The sequence below is a fragment of the Syngnathus scovelli genome, chromosome 3, assembly GCF_024217435.2.
Source record: "Syngnathus scovelli strain Florida chromosome 3, RoL_Ssco_1.2, whole genome shotgun sequence".
NCBI classification, from domain to species: Eukaryota; Metazoa; Chordata; class Actinopteri; order Syngnathiformes; family Syngnathidae; genus Syngnathus; species Syngnathus scovelli.
This window is the reverse complement of record NC_090849.1, coordinates 23,745,872-23,764,247: the sequence shown is the minus strand read 5'-3', so window position 1 is coordinate 23,764,247 and position 18,376 is coordinate 23,745,872. Positions and strand designations below refer to the sequence as shown.

At 42.9% G+C, this 18,376-nt stretch overlaps 1 protein-coding gene across 3 annotated transcripts in view; it reads left to right on the top strand.

The window, feature by feature from the left end:
* kiaa0825 (KIAA0825 ortholog) overlaps positions 1 to 18,319 on the top strand; it is a 74,766-nt gene extending 56,447 nt beyond the window's left edge. For all 3 annotated transcript variants that reach the window (XM_049762179.2, XM_049762178.2, XM_049762181.1), the window contains one exon: positions 17,100 to 18,319. In XM_049762179.2, the coding sequence (XP_049618136.1) occupies positions 17,100 to 17,283 (184 nt within the window). In that variant the 3' untranslated portion in view covers positions 17,284 to 18,319. The remainder of the gene's footprint in view (positions 1 to 17,099) is intronic.
* The last annotated feature ends 57 nt before the right edge of the window (positions 18,320 to 18,376 follow it).

Here is an 18,376-nt window from a genome sequence, read left to right as displayed (position 1 = left end):
GCAATGTTTTCAAATGACAAAGGGCACTTATTCACATTATGCTGAGGTCACTCGCATAGCAACTGTCAAATTAGGCCGCGTTTTCATTTGATTGGCCAACTACGTGCGGGGAGAGACAATGATGAGGGAATGTTCATCGTGCGCTTCGAACGAAGCCTGATTTCTAACGGCTTTGCGTCATAGTCTCAGTTTTATCATGCGGAGGTGTTCTTGATGTACTTTGTGGAATAGCACTGAATCATACTTAAAGATGATTCTCATTTTATTCGAGTCTCTTAGCGACACGAAAGATGCCGTAAAGCACAAACAGTTAATACTAGTCGATTAAATTCAATTTAATCCTTAATCCAGTCTGGCATCGTATTTGTCAGACAAATCTCAAAATCCCACTTTTCCCGTCTGAGACTTTGCCGTTCCCCACCTTGTGAGTTTGATGCTCCAATCTTTTCTCTGTGTTTGCCACTTCATCTCCCCCTTTTTCTCCGCCTCCTCCTCTTCTCCACCCTTCTTTTTTTTTTCACCCCCACCCCCAATCCCGTAAAAGTGTAAGTGCTGATTGCTTTAAAAGACCATACAGACACGTTGGGAGCCATTATGTATGGTTAGAGTGGACCAAGTAGAGAGCCAGGCCCTTTTATCCTCCCAACTTTACTCCCTCCCTCCCTCCAACCCCCCTGCTGGTTTGTGTATGTCAGAGCTGCGTAATTTGGCCCAATGTATGGCCCAGCGTGCCACAGTTAATGAGGGGCTGTTTGGGAGTTAAACGCACATGAATAATCATCGGGGAGCTGCAGTGACACAGCACAAGAAAGAGATTTGGAGATCAGCACATGTAGAGCGCCACCACAAGCTCCGTGATCAGAGCTAGCGTTTTTTGCCGTAGCTGGGCTACAAGCCATTTCGTAATATGACATGTCGATAAGATGTACAGTTTGTCCTGTAAGGTCTCTTCAAATGGACGCTAATGACTTTTTTTTTAAACTGTGAAAATTAGAATCATTGGAAAGTTGTTCAGAGTGCTCGCTCACTGAATACGCGTTGCGTCCGACCATGCTAATTAGACCACAGAGCAAGGGGATGTTTAAACATGCATGATACACAAAGAGCCTCACTAGCCGGCACCAGCTTTTCAGGGAGAAGGAGCCTAATGGTAGAAGTCAAAACAGGGCCATTCATTTGCTCCGCTGAGCCCAAGTGTGTTCTTGGCTCACAGTCGGGGGGCCATGGCGAAAGCCAGAGGGTCCATTTGTGGAGGCAAAATGTCACTGTGTCACTTTGCGAGCATCCCTCTCGGGGTGACTTCCAATTTTCAGTTTCTTCCCTCACTATGTTTTAAAGCCACGTCGCACTTGTCCATTACAGAATCCCACACTGCTTTATCCATTTCAAGACTTTTTTTTTAGCCTCTTGTCTGGCCATGGCTATTTGCTGGTATGTTCATAAAACAACCCGGGCTCTCCCGTGGTCTGCCCAAAAGATCTCAGACATCTTCTTTAAGCGTAGATGAATTGCAATTAATAATCAAGCACATCGTACTGCAATTTGACTAGAATAGACTAGAAACAACCTTGTGACTTCCTCATTTGTGTCTCATGTATATGCCTGTTTACGTTGCAACCAGAGCGTGCTTGGTGGCTGGCGTGTCAGCGCTCCATCACGAAACCAAACATTGTGAGTGTGCTCTCGGCCCGGCAAAACGGTTTATAAGGCGGTAAACACGTGTGTGGACCTGCCAAGATAATGAATAGGCGAAGCAGCTCATGCATACTAATGTTATGTTGCAAGCAGTTTTGTTGACAAGTGCTAATACTTCTTTCATACCGCCATCAAAAGCAAGCTAACACAACAGCCATTACTCCGCAGCAATCCAAGCAAGACATGATGGATTGTGACCTTAATATAGGTTAGCCGAGTTTTGAAAGTTAAACAACCTGCAATAAATCATGGAATTATTACAATGTGCTCTAATTGGTTAAGGACTGTTTATTTCCTAAAGAGGTAGGAAAAATGGAGTTTCTTCACTTTTTAATTTGCAAAGTGCATTTTCATTACAAATGGCAGTTTAATGTTAGCCTCCTTTGTCATGCAAAATGCTCAACAATCTATTAATTGGACACAAAACGCAGCGCCAGCGTAAATCCTCCATTTTTCTCTCTCACCGCGTTGTACCCCTCGAGCTCCACCCTTCGCCCCTCAGGTGGTAAGTGGCGCTAACATCTATCAGGCCCAGAAATCAGCGAGACAACTCAAACATCGGATCCCGCTCGGTGCCAGTCCTTGTACGCTGATGAAAGCGCAAGCAAATAAGCTCAAAATAAACATGTCGGCCTATTGTGCGCTCCATGCCAGCAGCCTATTAAAAATAGTAAATATGAGGGACATGCTCGGCAATTATGCCGGCCCCCCTGTTGAGTTTGGATTTGAGCTCATCTTCGTCGCATCCTGCATCATTTATCGAGAGGACCGTGTCGCTAAGGCTACTCCCCCCCCCCCCCCATTTTAAAGACAATGCACCTTACTTTACATTCCATGTAAAAATGTCCCGCCCACCTGTATTGCTGCAGCCAAACATTGCGCAATCATTTCTCATTATTTGATAGGCAACATCTAAAGACACGCTGGCCTATTTTCACTTGTTTAACATGCTTCCACACATTGAAAGCTTCATAGCCCACAAATGATCTTTCTGTCCCACTTAGTGTACCCAAAAATGTCATCATTGAATATTCAAATATGCATATTACATCTTTTTTTGACCCACCGACGACGGGACAGCGACTTACTACTTAAGAAGAACGACACCGCATAATAACATCCATGCGAAAACAAATGATTGTATAGAAAATGACCGTACGGTGTCATATTAAAAATCGACATCTGCTTTAAAAAGATGCCAATGTTGAAAAGGGACACCGGAGTGGCGTCCGCCTCCCATGTGGCAACATCACAAGACATTGCCAGCTGCCTCTGACAGGGTGCCATACAGACAAGTCACCGTGCTGTCCTGTGTTCCCAAGACCAGTCAACACACACACACACACACACACAGAGTGTAACCCCTCGAGGCCGTCACTCACCAGTCACTCTTGGATGCTTCCTAGACCAATCAAGCGCCGTCTCCCGAGACACCGTGTCACACATTTAAGGATGCATGACAAAGTGCTCTTTAATTTCCCAGTGGCCGCTGTCTGCAGCCTGCTCTTAAACGTATGTATGTACTCACGTAAAATAAAACAAAAGTGTCCATATGCCAAGAGATATGTCAAAGCGTGTCAGGTGAGCTGCAAATGTCTCGAGGACGTTTACAGCTGGTAATGGTAATTAGGGAAAAGCTCGATCGTTTTATGAGGAATATGTTGATTTTATTTTGGGTCGTAACCACTCTGTCCGAAATCTATGAAGGAGAGAAGCCAAGAAAAATATTCTGCCTGTACCTGCAGCAAGCCAGGCTAAATCCCGTTGAGCTAGTTTTAAAACGACAAATTATTAATGGCAGGAGTTTGTTTTAGCGAAACAGCAATAAAATACAAAGTGATGCTGTTTTAAGAAATTGTGATGCATAAAGTTTTGTAAAATACCAAATACTTCATATAGATAGATAAAACAAGTGCGCGCTGCTAAGAGGGTCGTGTTTACGTAATACTTCGTTGACAATTGCATCGGGGGGGGAGGGATGTTAAAGCTTGGAGCTTTGGAGTGCACACCACACTTAAAATGTGACAATGAAGACGGGATAATGTTCACAAAGCGGCGTACGTTCATGAATTATGCACCTTCCGTCACGTTTGTGTTGGGTGTAGCGCAGACACACAACGTGTTGGGGGAAACAAATCTCTTTCTTGCCCGTGATCTTTATTGTTGCTTTGGATTTTGACAAAGCCTTTGCTTAGGAAATACATAAATACTTCTGTCGATTTAATTTATGCGAGCTGAGTTGGCAAATATTCAATTTAGCCGAATTTATAATCTCAGCTCGCTATTCAATTTGGATTTATTGTGGTAATGGAGTAATCCTTATTGATAGAAGAGACTCTCTTGATTTGTCGACTTTGAGGATTTCCCAAATTCCATGGATGACATCCTGAAGTGGAAATGCAGGTTTGGAGGTCTTTTATTCCCACAAGAAGCAGAAAATTGCAAACCTTGTTGAACCTTGTCACTCTAGAGTCCATGTGATGAGCTCCTAAATAATATTCCAATTTTTATCCATGCTCCTTTTACTCTTCTCCCTTAATAGCCTGTATAAGCCTGTACACTCCATCAAGTACAATGAGATACTTCCTGCCACTCTTAACGTGATTGATCCTCAATATTCCTAATTAGACCGAAGGGTGAAAAGTTGAAATGCTTCACAGCTATGTCTTCCCACAACAGGAGTCATCACCTCTTAGTGATCCCAGTTACTTGTCTTTATCTTCCCTCATTTCTCCCTCTGTGCATGGCTTGACCTTGCCACATCATCCCTTCAGCGCTGGATCCACATCCAAGGGTGGGGGGAGGAGGTGGAGGTGGGTGGGGGTCAGTCGTAGCTCAGGTATGCAACAGACAAAGGTGAGCTAGTGTGTGAGTGAAGCCTCTGTGACGACATCTTTTCATCGCCAGACACCCGTGGATAAAACACTGGTGGTTTGAAAGTGAAATTACCTGCAGCCTCAAGCCCTGGCTTGAGATAGGCCTGTCATCAAGTGTCACCCGCTTAGGAAAAACAATTGGCTAAAATCAGGATAGCGAAGAACATAGGGGTAGTTGAACTCTTCGAGTGGGTTCATCTTTCTGTTTGCCATCTCAAAGCTACCTTGACAACCCTGCACTATTTTCCAAGTGGTAGCTTCGTTGCCCCCTTTCTTGTGGAGTACCCCAAGGGTCAATTCTCGCTCCTTTACTTTTTTTTTCCAAAGTCCGCTCCAGCCCGCCGATTACCCCGAACAGAATAAGCGGTCGGAAATAGATGAGGGCGCCGGTAGACATATGCAAAAGAAGAATTTTCCAAAATGTGCGGAGGAGCGAATTCAGTTTGACAGCAGAGTTTGACACGCTTCACACCCGGCCGAAATCCTTACCCTGAGGATTTATACATCTTAATAGGCGTCCCTTCCAGTGCCCTGGATGAGATGTCAGAATTGATGGCATGCACACTTTTATTACCTGGTGTGGTGTGTGTAATTAGGTTAAATAGATGGGGTTGGACACGCATGGTAAAGGCTACATTTCTCACCCCGGCTGGATTTATTGGCCACGCTCCACTCTTCTTGCTCCGCTCTAATGCACTCATTTGCATGGGGACACATGTAGCTGATGTGTGTGTTACCGTTACGTCGAGCGCTGAGCACAATGACCGGGGCCCGGCTTATGAATAGCTCGGTTCAGTGGCTGGCGACGGCCCGGCCCGGGCCCAAGCCGCCAACTGCCTATTAGCTATGATATGAAAGCTGCCTGGCAAGTGTTGGATTGATACTTGACATGTCGAACAAAGCTCATTGTCATTGTAATTGCCATACGTTTAGTGGTAATTTCACGGCCGTCCATATTGCAAACGTGATAGGGCTGCCTGTTACTTACATCTTCAGTAACAGCTGTCTGTTCAACCCGGGTATCCAGCCGCCTTTTCACGAGTTCAACCTTCTTAGAAATAACGACTTCATAATGACTGTAATCACTTCAAATGTCATTATCACGCGTTATACCATCGCTACAATTAAACGGCATTTTCTGGCCAACCGTAACACTGTTTTTTTTTATACTCCAGATGTCCAATCGTGCGTAAATGACAGATGATATAATAGCGGAAGACGATATGTGTTGACCTATTCATTGAGGAGCCTTTCCCAAAGAATCACTTCATACCGGCTAGTCTGTCATTTTGCTGGAGGGTCCATCCCATCTGTCTAAAGATACGCTGATAATGAAGTGTTTGTGATGAAGCAAGTTGTGATAATGAGGCCACCTATAAGAGCAGCCCAAGAGCTGCTATAGACAATGTTCAGACCCTCCCTGACCTTCACCGATTGTCAACAGAGTACACGGTAGTCTCTTCTCTGTGATGTGTACATCTTCCGATTATTTTTTCCATAGCTCCCATTTGAAGACAACAGCACATGTTCACTTTCTCTCTGTAAAGTAACCCCACCCACCCACATCCTCCCTCTGCTCTGGGTTGGGAGACACCATGGAGGGTGTCTGCAGAAGACAAGGCCCATTGACAGGCTCGAGTGGCAGTAACTTATTGTCCATTGATGGAGTGTGACAAATCATGTGGGAACGCAGGGATGCGTGGCAGCCAGAGCCTGGCTGCTTAGTGTGTGAGCGTGCCTGCATCCCAGAGTAGGAACGTGTGAGTATGCCCGCATGTGCTTGTGCCTATTTTTTTTTTTGGGTTCTATGTATGTGTGTGTTTGTGCGTGACGTCTTAGTGTGGGGCAGGCGGGCATAGCCGGGACCCTTCACAGCTCATTTAGCCCCAATGGGGCCACCTGGGTGGTGAGGGAGCTCAGCGGGTCGGCCCCGGCTCTGTGGAGCCCCCGCTGACAGCCTCCTAATATAGGGGCGCCATCTACCTATTAATCAACACAGCCTCACTGACAAATCACCACAACTATGACCTAATGAGAGTGGGGAGAGAGGAGTGAAGGAAGGGAAGGAGGCAGGCACATAATGGAGGAGGTGTTGATGGAAGTGGAAGGTCCGTTAGTGCGGAGGTTACCAATGGACACGGAGAGCAGAGGATTAATGAAAAGGAAATGAAAGAAACGGGACCGTGTCACTGCGACTGGTGGGAAGGGCCAAAGAGGAATGCTAGCAAAAGTTGTCAACACTGGCTGGTCACTCCGGTCCTTTAAAACAATGGCTGTCTGAAAGTGTAGCTCACCTTAATGTAAAAGTCACTCTGAGCTAGTCAGGTAATCGCTAATAATAAACCAGAATAGCTCACGGTAAAGTCGAGTCTTATAATCCAAATTTGCCTAATTGCCTGGTCAAGCTGGGACATAAGAAGGTCACAATTATAATATAATATAATATAATATAATATAATATAATATAATATAATATAATATAATATAATATAATATAATGCGAAGGCATTTTCACAAACTGATAACTTGATATATTGAAAAGAAGCGCAACGCAATGTTGCTAACAGACAGCCACGCAAACATACGTAATTATTCTGTCGGCAGCAATTAGCCAGCAAGCGTGTTCAAGAGTACACCCAAGCTTTTTTTTTTTTTGCGGCCGCTTTGGAGCAAATGAGATGTTCGAGAACGATGAGTTTAAAAGCAAGCAACAGTGATGTATGTCTGCTTGTCTGGTTCCCACCCTGAGGTGAGCCAGCATCTAATCTCTCCACTACTAGTTTCAGGTCCAAATCACATTAGCTGGGATCAGAGGTGAAACTGGAGCTTTTCAACAGCAGCCTGTTCTCACTAATGAACCCCCATGGCCATCCACTGCATATTACAGACACACTGAGTGACGGCAAGAAAGTTTTGCAATAATCATTATGTAACTGGGCAACGCCTGGCTTTCCTGTGCCCTGACATTTCAAACATTCGATCGTAATATCTTGATGTTTCTCCATTGGGAATATGTTTTGAATTGCCCTACTGTGTATGATTGATGGTTTTCTGAGGCTAAGCAATCTACTTTCTAGTAATTATGGGCTATACAATGTGATATTACAGTCACGGGCCCCACTTTATTATGAACATGAAACAGCCTGTAATTTATCAAGCAATCTTATTGCAAAAGAAAATCCTATTTAAGTCAAGAGGAGCTTGTGAAGCCCAATTATGACAAAAAATGTGATTTTTCTTTTTTAAATAGTGTTGTTCATGTTGCAAGACTGAGATTTTAAGGTTCAACGGCATCTTGGGGGCTTACCCGCGAAACAATTTGTTTCTGAAAAAAATATCTTCAATCAACATTTATTAAAGCTAGCACACACAAAAAGTTAGCTAACCCCAGTCAACAAGTACATGCAAACTTTGCCGAGTGTTTCCTTTTTAATTCATCATGAGTTCAAAGAATGATTTTTCCACATTCAATTAATATGCAGCCAGCCACCAAACACTGGAGTGAATATTCAAAAGCACCCTCTTCCTATTGACGCATATCCTTCCGTGAGATCTATGTGATAAACTAAGCCCGGGCCTGTCCGTGCCATCGACCAGCGCAGGATGGAAGGCCCAAAGAGAAGATGCACAACTGCATGTTCCTCCCATCCATTACCTTCTTAAGGTAACAGCGGCGTTTGTGTCACACAAAACCACACATCTTCATAAATCAGCCTAATCCTAAATGTCCGAGATGTCTTCCCTCACATTTAATTACCCAAAATGTGGAAACTTAAGTCACCGGCAACCTCATTTAAATGTTGTCAAATTTGTCTCTGAGCTTGCTGAGAACGACAGAGTGGACATGTTTGGTTAATGTTAATTAAAAAAATTTTGAGCTCATGGTGGACCTTCACTTAACACGAGTATGTTCATACAACCAAAATATTATCACAACAATGATGCAGTCGCAGTATCAATCAAAACAATCTGATTAGTTTTCTAACTCTTCTCGTGTATTATATCGTATTAAATTTTATCGGGATATGAAATCCCTTGTCGGCAGGTGAGCATTTTCTACAGACATACGTTTCTAATATATTCACACGCATTTGACAAAACTGCAACAGTTTGGCCACCAAAACTAGCTCATTACTTGTTCCCGGTTGATATAAATGTTAATGAGTCCGAATCAACAGATTATACAAAATTACAGCCGATCTGTCGTCTGATACAGTGTAATGGCAGACAATTACGTTATCAGCCCTCTCGGGAGCTGCAGCTGCAGCTGCGTGCTACGTGATGCTGTCTGAATGTAAAGAGATAGCAAGGGTGAATTTGTGACAATGACACGAGCGCTCTGTTGCGTTGCCTTTGTGTGTAGTCGATTATCCCGTGTGCTTTTATTTACTCTGCGTTAATATGTGCCACGAAATTAATTGCCATAAAATAGAGTTGAAACCTTGAAGGTGAAGCTAAGCTAATTAGCTTATTTGGTAGCTAGCATTTGAAAAGTCTCGGCTTTGTCATTTCTATTGACAACAACCCACTCAAATGCTAATATCACTTCACCGCTCAACCTTTTGACAATGTGTAACTATCAAGTGAAGACGACTGATGCGCTTTGACATTTAATGTTGCCGATCGCAGGCCCGACATGTAAAGCAGTCAGCCTTTCCCTCCCTTCTTTACGACCCACGCCTCGCCGCGACATTAATGTCACTGATGTGCCGAGTTCTCTCCGACACTTCAGTGTGCAAATTCAAATCGGCTCTGAAAAGCTCTTGACACGCCGTGTACTTTGCACACAGCGCACCTTACGGACCCACTTTATGCCTCGTTTTCTTGCTGCGTGCTCATCAATGGTGATGTCACGTTGCTCAAAGAGCTACACAATGCTTGTACGCAGCATCGCCCGAGGTTTGTTGCCAGCGTGTTTTCCTGAGCTGACAACACGCCATCAAATCCTTACAAGGTGAAGCTCAACTTAAAATGTCTTTTCACCGCCTCGCTTATCTCTGTCACACTGCTGTTGGCGGCAAAGAAAGGGAACGAAAGAGTGCGCGAGAGGGAGCGTCGTGACTTTGTTATTATAAGCAAAGCGCGGCGAAAGTCGAGATGTGATAGAATCTGCAGATTAGGATGGAGCGGAACAATAAATTATGCAAAGTGTTTGAAAACACGTACAGCTATAATTAAGTGGCATTTGATATTAAATAAGGTGACAGCGAGGTTTTATTTATCTCCTTAACCCTTTAAAACCGCCATTAGCTTGGCGGAAAATTAACCGTTTGAAATATTGTGAGAATGAGGCCCTGATCTGATACACAATAGCGTTGACACACACACAACAAGGTGAGATCAATGTCTGAATGGACTAATCAGTACAGTGCAGGCCCACACAAACCACAGGAGCCCACTGCTAATAATGTCATTATGAAAGGAGGCTAACTACAGCCACATATACAATAGATGCTTCACCCAATTATTGACCCTCGTTTCACATCAATATTTGACCACTTAGCTATTTTCAACCAACATACTGAGAACAGCATTGCAGTCATGCATTGGGGCCACTAAGATTATTTTTTCCTTGGGGGCAAGGATATCTCTTGGATTTTTTTTTTTTTTTTAACAAACCTCTCAAACTCATCAAGCTGATAAACATTTAGTCTTCGAGGGGAGTAAATGCATAAAAAAATACCCAAAAGTGACTTATCTGGCTCTTAACGATGATTCGATAATTAAAACAAAAGCCGGATTCATTTGCTAATCGATTAGTTGCCAATGAATCAATTTTGACACCTCTATACCCAAGTCAAGTCAAGTCAAGTCAAGTCAAGTCAAGTCAAGTCAAGTCAAGTCAAGTCAAGTTTATTTGTATAGCCCCAAATCACAAATAGTCTCAAAATTGACAATTATTCTCAAGTACACTCCAAAATTAAAGTTCAACATTGCGCAATATGCAATATATTCATAGTGGCTATGGAAATATGTGGCGAGCTTTGAACAGAAGTTTTGCCGGATCAATGTTCGAGAGCGAGGCCTTTGTCTGAGAGCAAGTCGCAGTTTCTCAGCCCTCAGCGCTCCTTAGTAGATTTGACACTTCATATATGCACAAATAACAAAGGCAAGGTGCTGAATAAGTAATATGCTATTTCGTGGTAGAACACTGGGGTGAAATCACAATGAACATTTTTTCTCCCTTCTGTACACGGTTCAGCGGGGAGATTGTACGAGTGCTTGTTCTCACTGTTTGCGCTTGTATAGTGTGCGCGGAGGGCAAAAATCTCAAAAGTTAGACTGTTTATCTGTATCATCTTTGTTCATTAATTCATGCCTGATATTTTATGCATTTGGTGACAAAGTTTAAAGGAGTAGACCCAAATGCAGACACGCGCGACACGGGGGGAGATAAGATGTTAAAGGGAGCTCTAATTAACTGTCTCCAAAATAGTTTGGGGACCTGCAGATCTTGTGCAAACACAAGATTGTTGGACTGGAGGGTTGAAGGCACGTGTTGAGTGCATGGAAAGGCAACAACCACAGAAAGTTTTCATTTGAGAAAGTTTGAACTGTTTTATTCTTGTCTAGTTTTGAATTCGACAGGGGAGGTTGCATTTATATTATGTTCGGGCCGCTGTGGATTAAACGGGACGGTCAAATAAATGGATCCTGAAAAATCTGAGTCATAATGCAGATAAGAAACCTTAGAGGGAAACGTATATAAAAAAAAAATGTCTATAAATTAACTCATTCACTACCATTGATGGCTAGAGACGTCAAATAGCCATTTGAGTGAAATAACTATGTCTGACTATTTACACACACGCAGTATGTGGAAACCAAGAGGCCAAGGTGTTTTCACTTCCTCCTTTTCGGCGACAACAAGCGCCCTCCCCCATTTTTCCCCCCCCTCCCCTCCCAGAGCTATATTTGATAGAGCTCATCCACAGAGCCATAGCCAGCCCATTCGAGGAGCATATCAAAGTGTGTCCAATCGCCGAGCGCTCACAGTCACACAGGGGTGGACAAGCAACCTAATGATGTCTGAAATACCGCCGCAACTGCCTTGATGCGCTGCGATAATTGCTACCCTCCCGTCCGCAGCACAAACACATGTGGAATGGGTCGACAAACACATTAATATGGAAATGTCTACATTAATTTGCAGCATGGTCTAAATTATTCAGTAATTAAGCCCCTGCAAATTTACACAAACTTCCCTCTGGATGACTGGGGAGAATAGACAAGGAGCTGCAAGCATGCAGACCGAGCGAGGGCTTTGAATTGTGTGCTCATAATACACATGACACTAAATAATAGACTGGAATCTCGCATGTGAAATTTGGAGGCGCAATTCAAATATGCACTAATTTCCCTCCGAATTAGGAATTTGTTACATTATTTATAATTGTTAGCTGCCTGTGTTGAGGCGTCTAGCTTCTTAACAATCCTCCACATCACCATCGGATACCAAAATCCATTCATGTCATCCGTGGGGTTAGAGGGATGTTGGAGAATGAAGAAAACCTCATAGATGCAAGTGCTTTTACATTTGAAAACAAATTCCATCCAGGTTTAATAAGTCTTAAGCAAATATAGAATAACTGGAAATTATAGTTAAAAATTATTTCGTCTAAATGTTGGCTGACAATAAAGATGAAATTTAAAAAAAAAAACGGCCAACTGGAATTTGGTTTCCCAATGAATGTCATTGCTAATGTTCTTATGTCAAAATGACTGATGTCATTAAGACAAGAAAATAAATTCCTATTTTAATGTAAATATCTATCCAAGTCCTATTCCTCTAGATTTCCACAAACCCAAACTTTCCAATATTATTTACATCTCATCTCATCCGGGTTGATATTTGAAATGATCTTTGACAAGTCAATACTGTCTGTCACCAAAGGTTTACAGTCACGACAACAGAAAAGTACAAATCTGACTTAGTTCAGATGATCAAACCCAAGAATATTTCTTTTTCTTTTAACCCTCCTTGGAAATAGATTTGCCGGTGAAGCCGCAGACTGTTGTCCATGTCGATTGGCTCCGTGTCTCGTAGCTTTTGAGCGGCCATCAGTTTGCATTGGAGAAGGATCCCAGGTGGGCTCTAATGCTGAGTGGCATCAGTGCATGGATATACTGTAGACCTGACAGTGACTTGATCTGACAATACAATGGATCAGCGCACTGGCTACTAAGTCAGAAGGTAGAGCATAATCCCTTCTGTCAAGTCTCTGTCTCGTCAATATTCAAATCCAGCCGGCTGTCCAATGGCTGTCACTTACAATCTGCCTCCGTCTCATAGCTTGGCACAGGCGCAGATCTAAATTGAATTAGATGTTTGCTCTCCAATAGAAATCCAGTCAAAGAGGTGTTCCTTTACCCTTTATTGTGAACTTGTCGTTGACTCCAAAGCGAACTGGTATCCGGTTCACGGAATCCATTTACAAACAAAAGCTAATTGTTTTACTTGATGGCGTTTCATCCTTCTGCTCGTTTTTTGGTAAAGTGATATCTGAGAAAATCAGGAGCTTTTTCTTTGAATTCTTTTATCGTAAGGTCGCGCGGATATAGATATCAAAACAACCTTGCATAAATTATAGGACTAATGCCAAATAAGCAATTAAAGGTGAGGCGAGGCAGTTGTATTTATTTCATACACAACTTAATGTGCTTCACACAACCAAAAGCGCAACACCTAAACGCATTCACTAATCAAATTTAAAAACATGCAAAGACAACAAAAGTAGCTTACTAAAAAAATACCAAAAGAACATACATTGACAGCATTTTAATGCATTTACTAATAAAATATTTAGAGTACAGAAAAGTGGCTTCAATATTTTCCTCCGGGTCGTCGTGGCGCTTTCCATGTCATGACGAGAAGCTGCTAGCTACCTCGCAAGCTAACATGCCTCCTTGCTGGTGTTGGTTACGGAGGCACGTTAAAAAAAATGTAACCGTTTACTAAATAGGGCGGCATTGGTCGTTCCGAAATTTCAGAAAGTTCCAACACATTCCGTTAGCCCATATAACACAAATACATAACACTTGGCACTGATGTTTTTTGTGTGTGTCGTTATAGCTAGCTTGCTAACTGTTGTTGTAGTGCTAGAAATGGGCCACGTAGTTAAGCCCAAAATCTGAAAAACTGCTAGACAAAAGAAACGTGACCAAACTGCATCCTAACTAAATATGATTCGGTTCGACACGTCACGCAACTTTCTATCCCGCCCAAGTGTATGTAAAAGACTATCGAGGTCCCAACCTTTGGGACCTCCCGGTTGGCTCTTCTGTCAACTCAAACTCGTCCTCAGCCATGATTTATTCCCATACGCTCCACTTTTGGACACCTGGGTGCAAAAGTGCACGGCGGGCCGCGACTACTCTTCAATGTTGCCCGTGGAAGTGTTACACCAAAGGCCAAGTGCAAGAGCGTGAAATGAGATAGTATGGACTTAACACGGTCACGCTCAGCCTGAAGAAGATGCACACACGCGGGCTCAACTGCACAAGTCATTGTAACACCTACTCTGTGAACTTTCCACTAAAATTAGCTGCTCGTATTTGTCACGCTCCCGTTGGGTTGTTAAAATTCATTAATGGTGGATTAAGCTTTGCCTGACCAGACTGGAACTACGAGTAGGAAAATTCTATATACATGCTGGGAGTGACTGAAGGTCACGCCATACCTTTTAAGACCCAGATTACAAGTTCCATTAAGGATGAATTTGTTTCTATATATGAAGTGTGTCAGGGAAAAGACTTGTATCACGATTTGATTTCAGAAGAAGTCATTTTGTTGTCCAAAAAGGACTCTACCACTAATTGGCATAATTGTCCGGCCTTGGTTTGTCTTCTTCTGAGTATCATTTTCGTTTTTAAATAGAAATACTTGTCAAATTAATCCGTCACGCTCATCCCAAACTGTAACCCTAAATGAGATGTTTAACGTCGTGACCACCAGTTAAAATATCCGTTTGCTAAAAGTAACCCAAGGCAAGGGTTAAAAATGTGAGAAAAAGGACATTTAATCATATTGTGTCTCGCTCTCAGTGGCTTGCTTTCGCCTCGTCCTACCGCTGTGACACACGCCGCCCTGGCATGCGTGGAAAAGCCTGTGACCTTTGGAAAGTTTAGCACTTTAAATATTTAGGCTTGGGTTATGATGGATCCTCCAGGCCCTGTGGCAATGTGCGAAGCCTCTGATTAGGGTTGCTGTCAGAGTCATTTAGCCCCGTGTCTGGCTGTCGCTAGCGCTCTCTGTTTGACAGGCCAGCCTTTTATACAAACAGCCACCCCGGTGGCAGTCGGGCAGGGCATCCAGCTCAGCGCAAACATCTCCAACTCACATTGGTAGAAATGGAGAAGTCCCTCCGAGGCTTGTGACAGCTGCAGGGGGAAACGGCTGGCTGCCGCCTCTCTCGATCGTTCAAGCGCTTTGTCTTCTCGCTCGCTCAGTTTACCGACATACTTTTTTGTCTGTTCTGTTTTTAGACTGCTTTCGTTTTGAAGCATTGTCTCTTGGAGTTGCTGGATTTCAACGTTGACCGTAATTTATCGTAGGACAACATTTCCAATGATTCTTTGGCACGAAACCTGTTAGCGGTTAGCCTACTCGTGTTTAGCACAAAAACGTCCGTTTCTTTTCTGCTGCTATGTTGTGAAATAATTAAAGTTGTGCATTATTTTCTGTTTACTGTCATTTTATTTCAGTTAAGGACATCACGTCCAATGATTAGCTAAAATCAACTTCAGTGTGGCGTGATGGCATTGTCATGGTGACGTGTGTGCGGCAGCATATTCCTCACACTCAATCTCCCATGACATCAATTCCGTAAAAAAATGGAGTCTTAATATGTGTGTCCTATTCTGTATTCAGAAGAATCGCCAAGTCAGCAGCTCTGGTATTAATGCATGAAAAATGAGGAGAGCCCCTAAGAATTAGAGAGTGAGACTCTCCTTATTAACATGTAAATTCCAGCGGGAAACTTTGGCAAATGAAGTTCTTGTCAACTTTACGCATTTCTAACAGCCTCCGTTGTTGAAATTTGATACACTGGTCAATGCAGCTATTTTATGATTATTTTTCTCTCCATTTCAGTACACAAGCCATACTTAAGGGAACAATTTACACTTTGGGCAACATTATCTTGCGACAGTGTACATGGCAACTGTCATGGTAATTCACTCTGTATCTGTGGGTGCCGTTTCTTTTTTCTCGCTCCCCACCTTTGCCTCTCGCTCATTTCAAATTTGCACTTAACACCCTCCTGGGGAAAGGCTTCTCATTCATCAACAGTGTTTGTCCCGGTGACAAGTAGGGCGCCTCCTGCATATCAATATCAGCTAAGACAATGCTGAGCCTGTAACCTTCAGCTAAATGTCATTCTGCTTAATCCTATTTGAAAATTAAACATTGAAAAAGCTATAGCCTACCTTCTTGTCTTCCTTCCACTCCAGCTCACTCCTTTCTGTGCTGCTATCTTTCTACTTTTTGTGAATATTATTTTTTTAACCACATTTTTCCAGCCTGTAATGCATTTCCCCCCCCCCCTTAGCATCCGTTCAGTTTTGTCTCCATTTGTTTCCTCTGAAAAAAAAAAAAAAAAACAGAAGAGGAATTAGAGCCACTTGTTCAGGGAGGAGAAGAAACACATCGTATATTTACATAAACAGACCCTCCCCCTTTACAGGTGGCAATTACAACCGTGACAGTGGCAAGGAGAATGCCTCTTATGGCGGCAGAGGCTGAGTCTACCGCTCAAGTGTTTTGCATGTGCGTGATGTCGTCGCGTACGGGGTCACCCCTTCCTCCCTCGCGCAACGATATGAAACATGTTTGAAGATGCAATGAGGAATGGGAGAAGGAGGCAGGGCGGGATAAAAGGAGACGGTGAGATTGCAATGAAAATGCAATCATTTGCAGACAGCCCAGCATAATTCCGCCGCTGTGGATGGAGCGCCATGCGGAAGCTCAAAGGCACCCAATATGGATTTGATTGACCGCACTCACCAGTCAAGTGACTCCATTGAACTACTACGAGTAGATTACCAACAACATGACTAGTTGAAGCCCCTCCACCCTTTGAATATGGAAATGTGTTGGAGAAGCTGTACAGGCACTTACAGGACTAAACAGCAAAGCAAGAACACACACCAATGACAAGCCAACTTTAGCTCCTCCCCTTTCAGAGATCTTCAAACCCCGTCGTACTTCCATGATATCCATCACCGCTCACTTTCAACAGCAAAATTCTTGAAGAGCCCTTCTCATGTCTCTGCAAGGAAGTGCAAATACTAACAGAAATGAATATTCTTTAGATGGTGAACACTTAGACCTACTAGTCTACTGTACCTTAATGTTAACATGTCAAGTTGATATTAGAAGAGCTAAAAATAGCTGTAATAAAAACTGCAGCCTGCCTTTCTAATATATAGGAATGCTCATTTGTGGAGTCCTTCAAACCTGGAGGTCATAAGATGTCCCGGCTGGCCATAACCCTTCGCCCCCCCCCCCCCCCATCTTTATGATTCCAGGTGGGAGATGCGGGAAGGTGCTGAGCTGGAAGACGAGGAGAAAATGATGGTTGAGGAACTCCAAAGAGCCTATTTTGTTTGCCACTGCGACGCGGGACTGCAGGAGTCTCGTGAAGCAGATGAAACGACGGCTGAGGGGACCCAAGGGGGACCGCAAGCATCCGATAAAAGCGCTGCCCAATAACAGTCCGAGCAGTTGGAATTTTTATCGTGTTGTAAATGTTTAGTTGTAATACGGCTCTCAAGGTATTAGAGTGTGTGTGTGTGTTGTGTCATGCTGGTGTCGGCTCGTACAGTACGCACGTGCATTTTGCTTCAGACTAAATGTGTCGCTTCTTCTTCTCACATTTCATCTTTTTGGAGCACATCCGTTCTGGGAAATGGAGAAGGCGCATTTGTTTGCCCGGGACAAGATGGGACTGTGTGATCATTGGAGATTTTTATTATTTTAGGCAACTTGTGTAAAGATGTTGGCGTCAGCATACTTTTTTCTTGCTTTCTGTAAAAAAAAAAAAATAATAAGAGCGATGTTTGTTTTGATTGCAGCCTGTTCCAAAATCTACCTCTGTCAGTATTGCGCAACCCAAGAAGTATTTTCGATGTAATGAGATTACTAAATGTAAAACATATTTTTCATACATGGGGGCCAGTGAGAAAAATAATAATAGAAATAAAGTGTAATTTTATTAGAAAACCTATTTTTGTAACTTGTAGTCATTAAGCCAACGCCAGCAATAATTTGCAATATTTTTTTTTTATTTTGCTAAAAGGTTTTAACGAATGGTTAAAACCCGAATCATGAAAAAAAAATGCAATTCCACTGTCTTGTATGTTCAAATTAGCAGATTCGTGTTTTTTTTTTTTTTTTTTTTAAAGGGTTCTGTTCAATTCCCATGTCAGAAAGCCAGCATTCTCTTCCAGAGATGAATGCATGGCTTCTCATGCAAATGAAGCAACACTACAAATACCAAACCACTTAAAGGATACAAAAGACAATAAAATGTTCAGCAAGTCAATTCTGTCTCTTGCAGCACACGAGCAAAAACGCCAACAACAGCAGCATTAATCTTTGCAAATGTATGGTTATTAACATAAAAAAAACCTTTTAGCTTGGTGATGCAATGTTTGAGTTGCTTAACTGTTCTTTTAAGATAACTGCTTCCTCCTATGTACTTCTTCTTTATCACTCGTCCTGGAATAAACCCATTCTTTGTTCCCCACTGTTTCATTTGCAGACTGATGCTTGGTTCAGCTGACACCTGTCAATATGATCCACA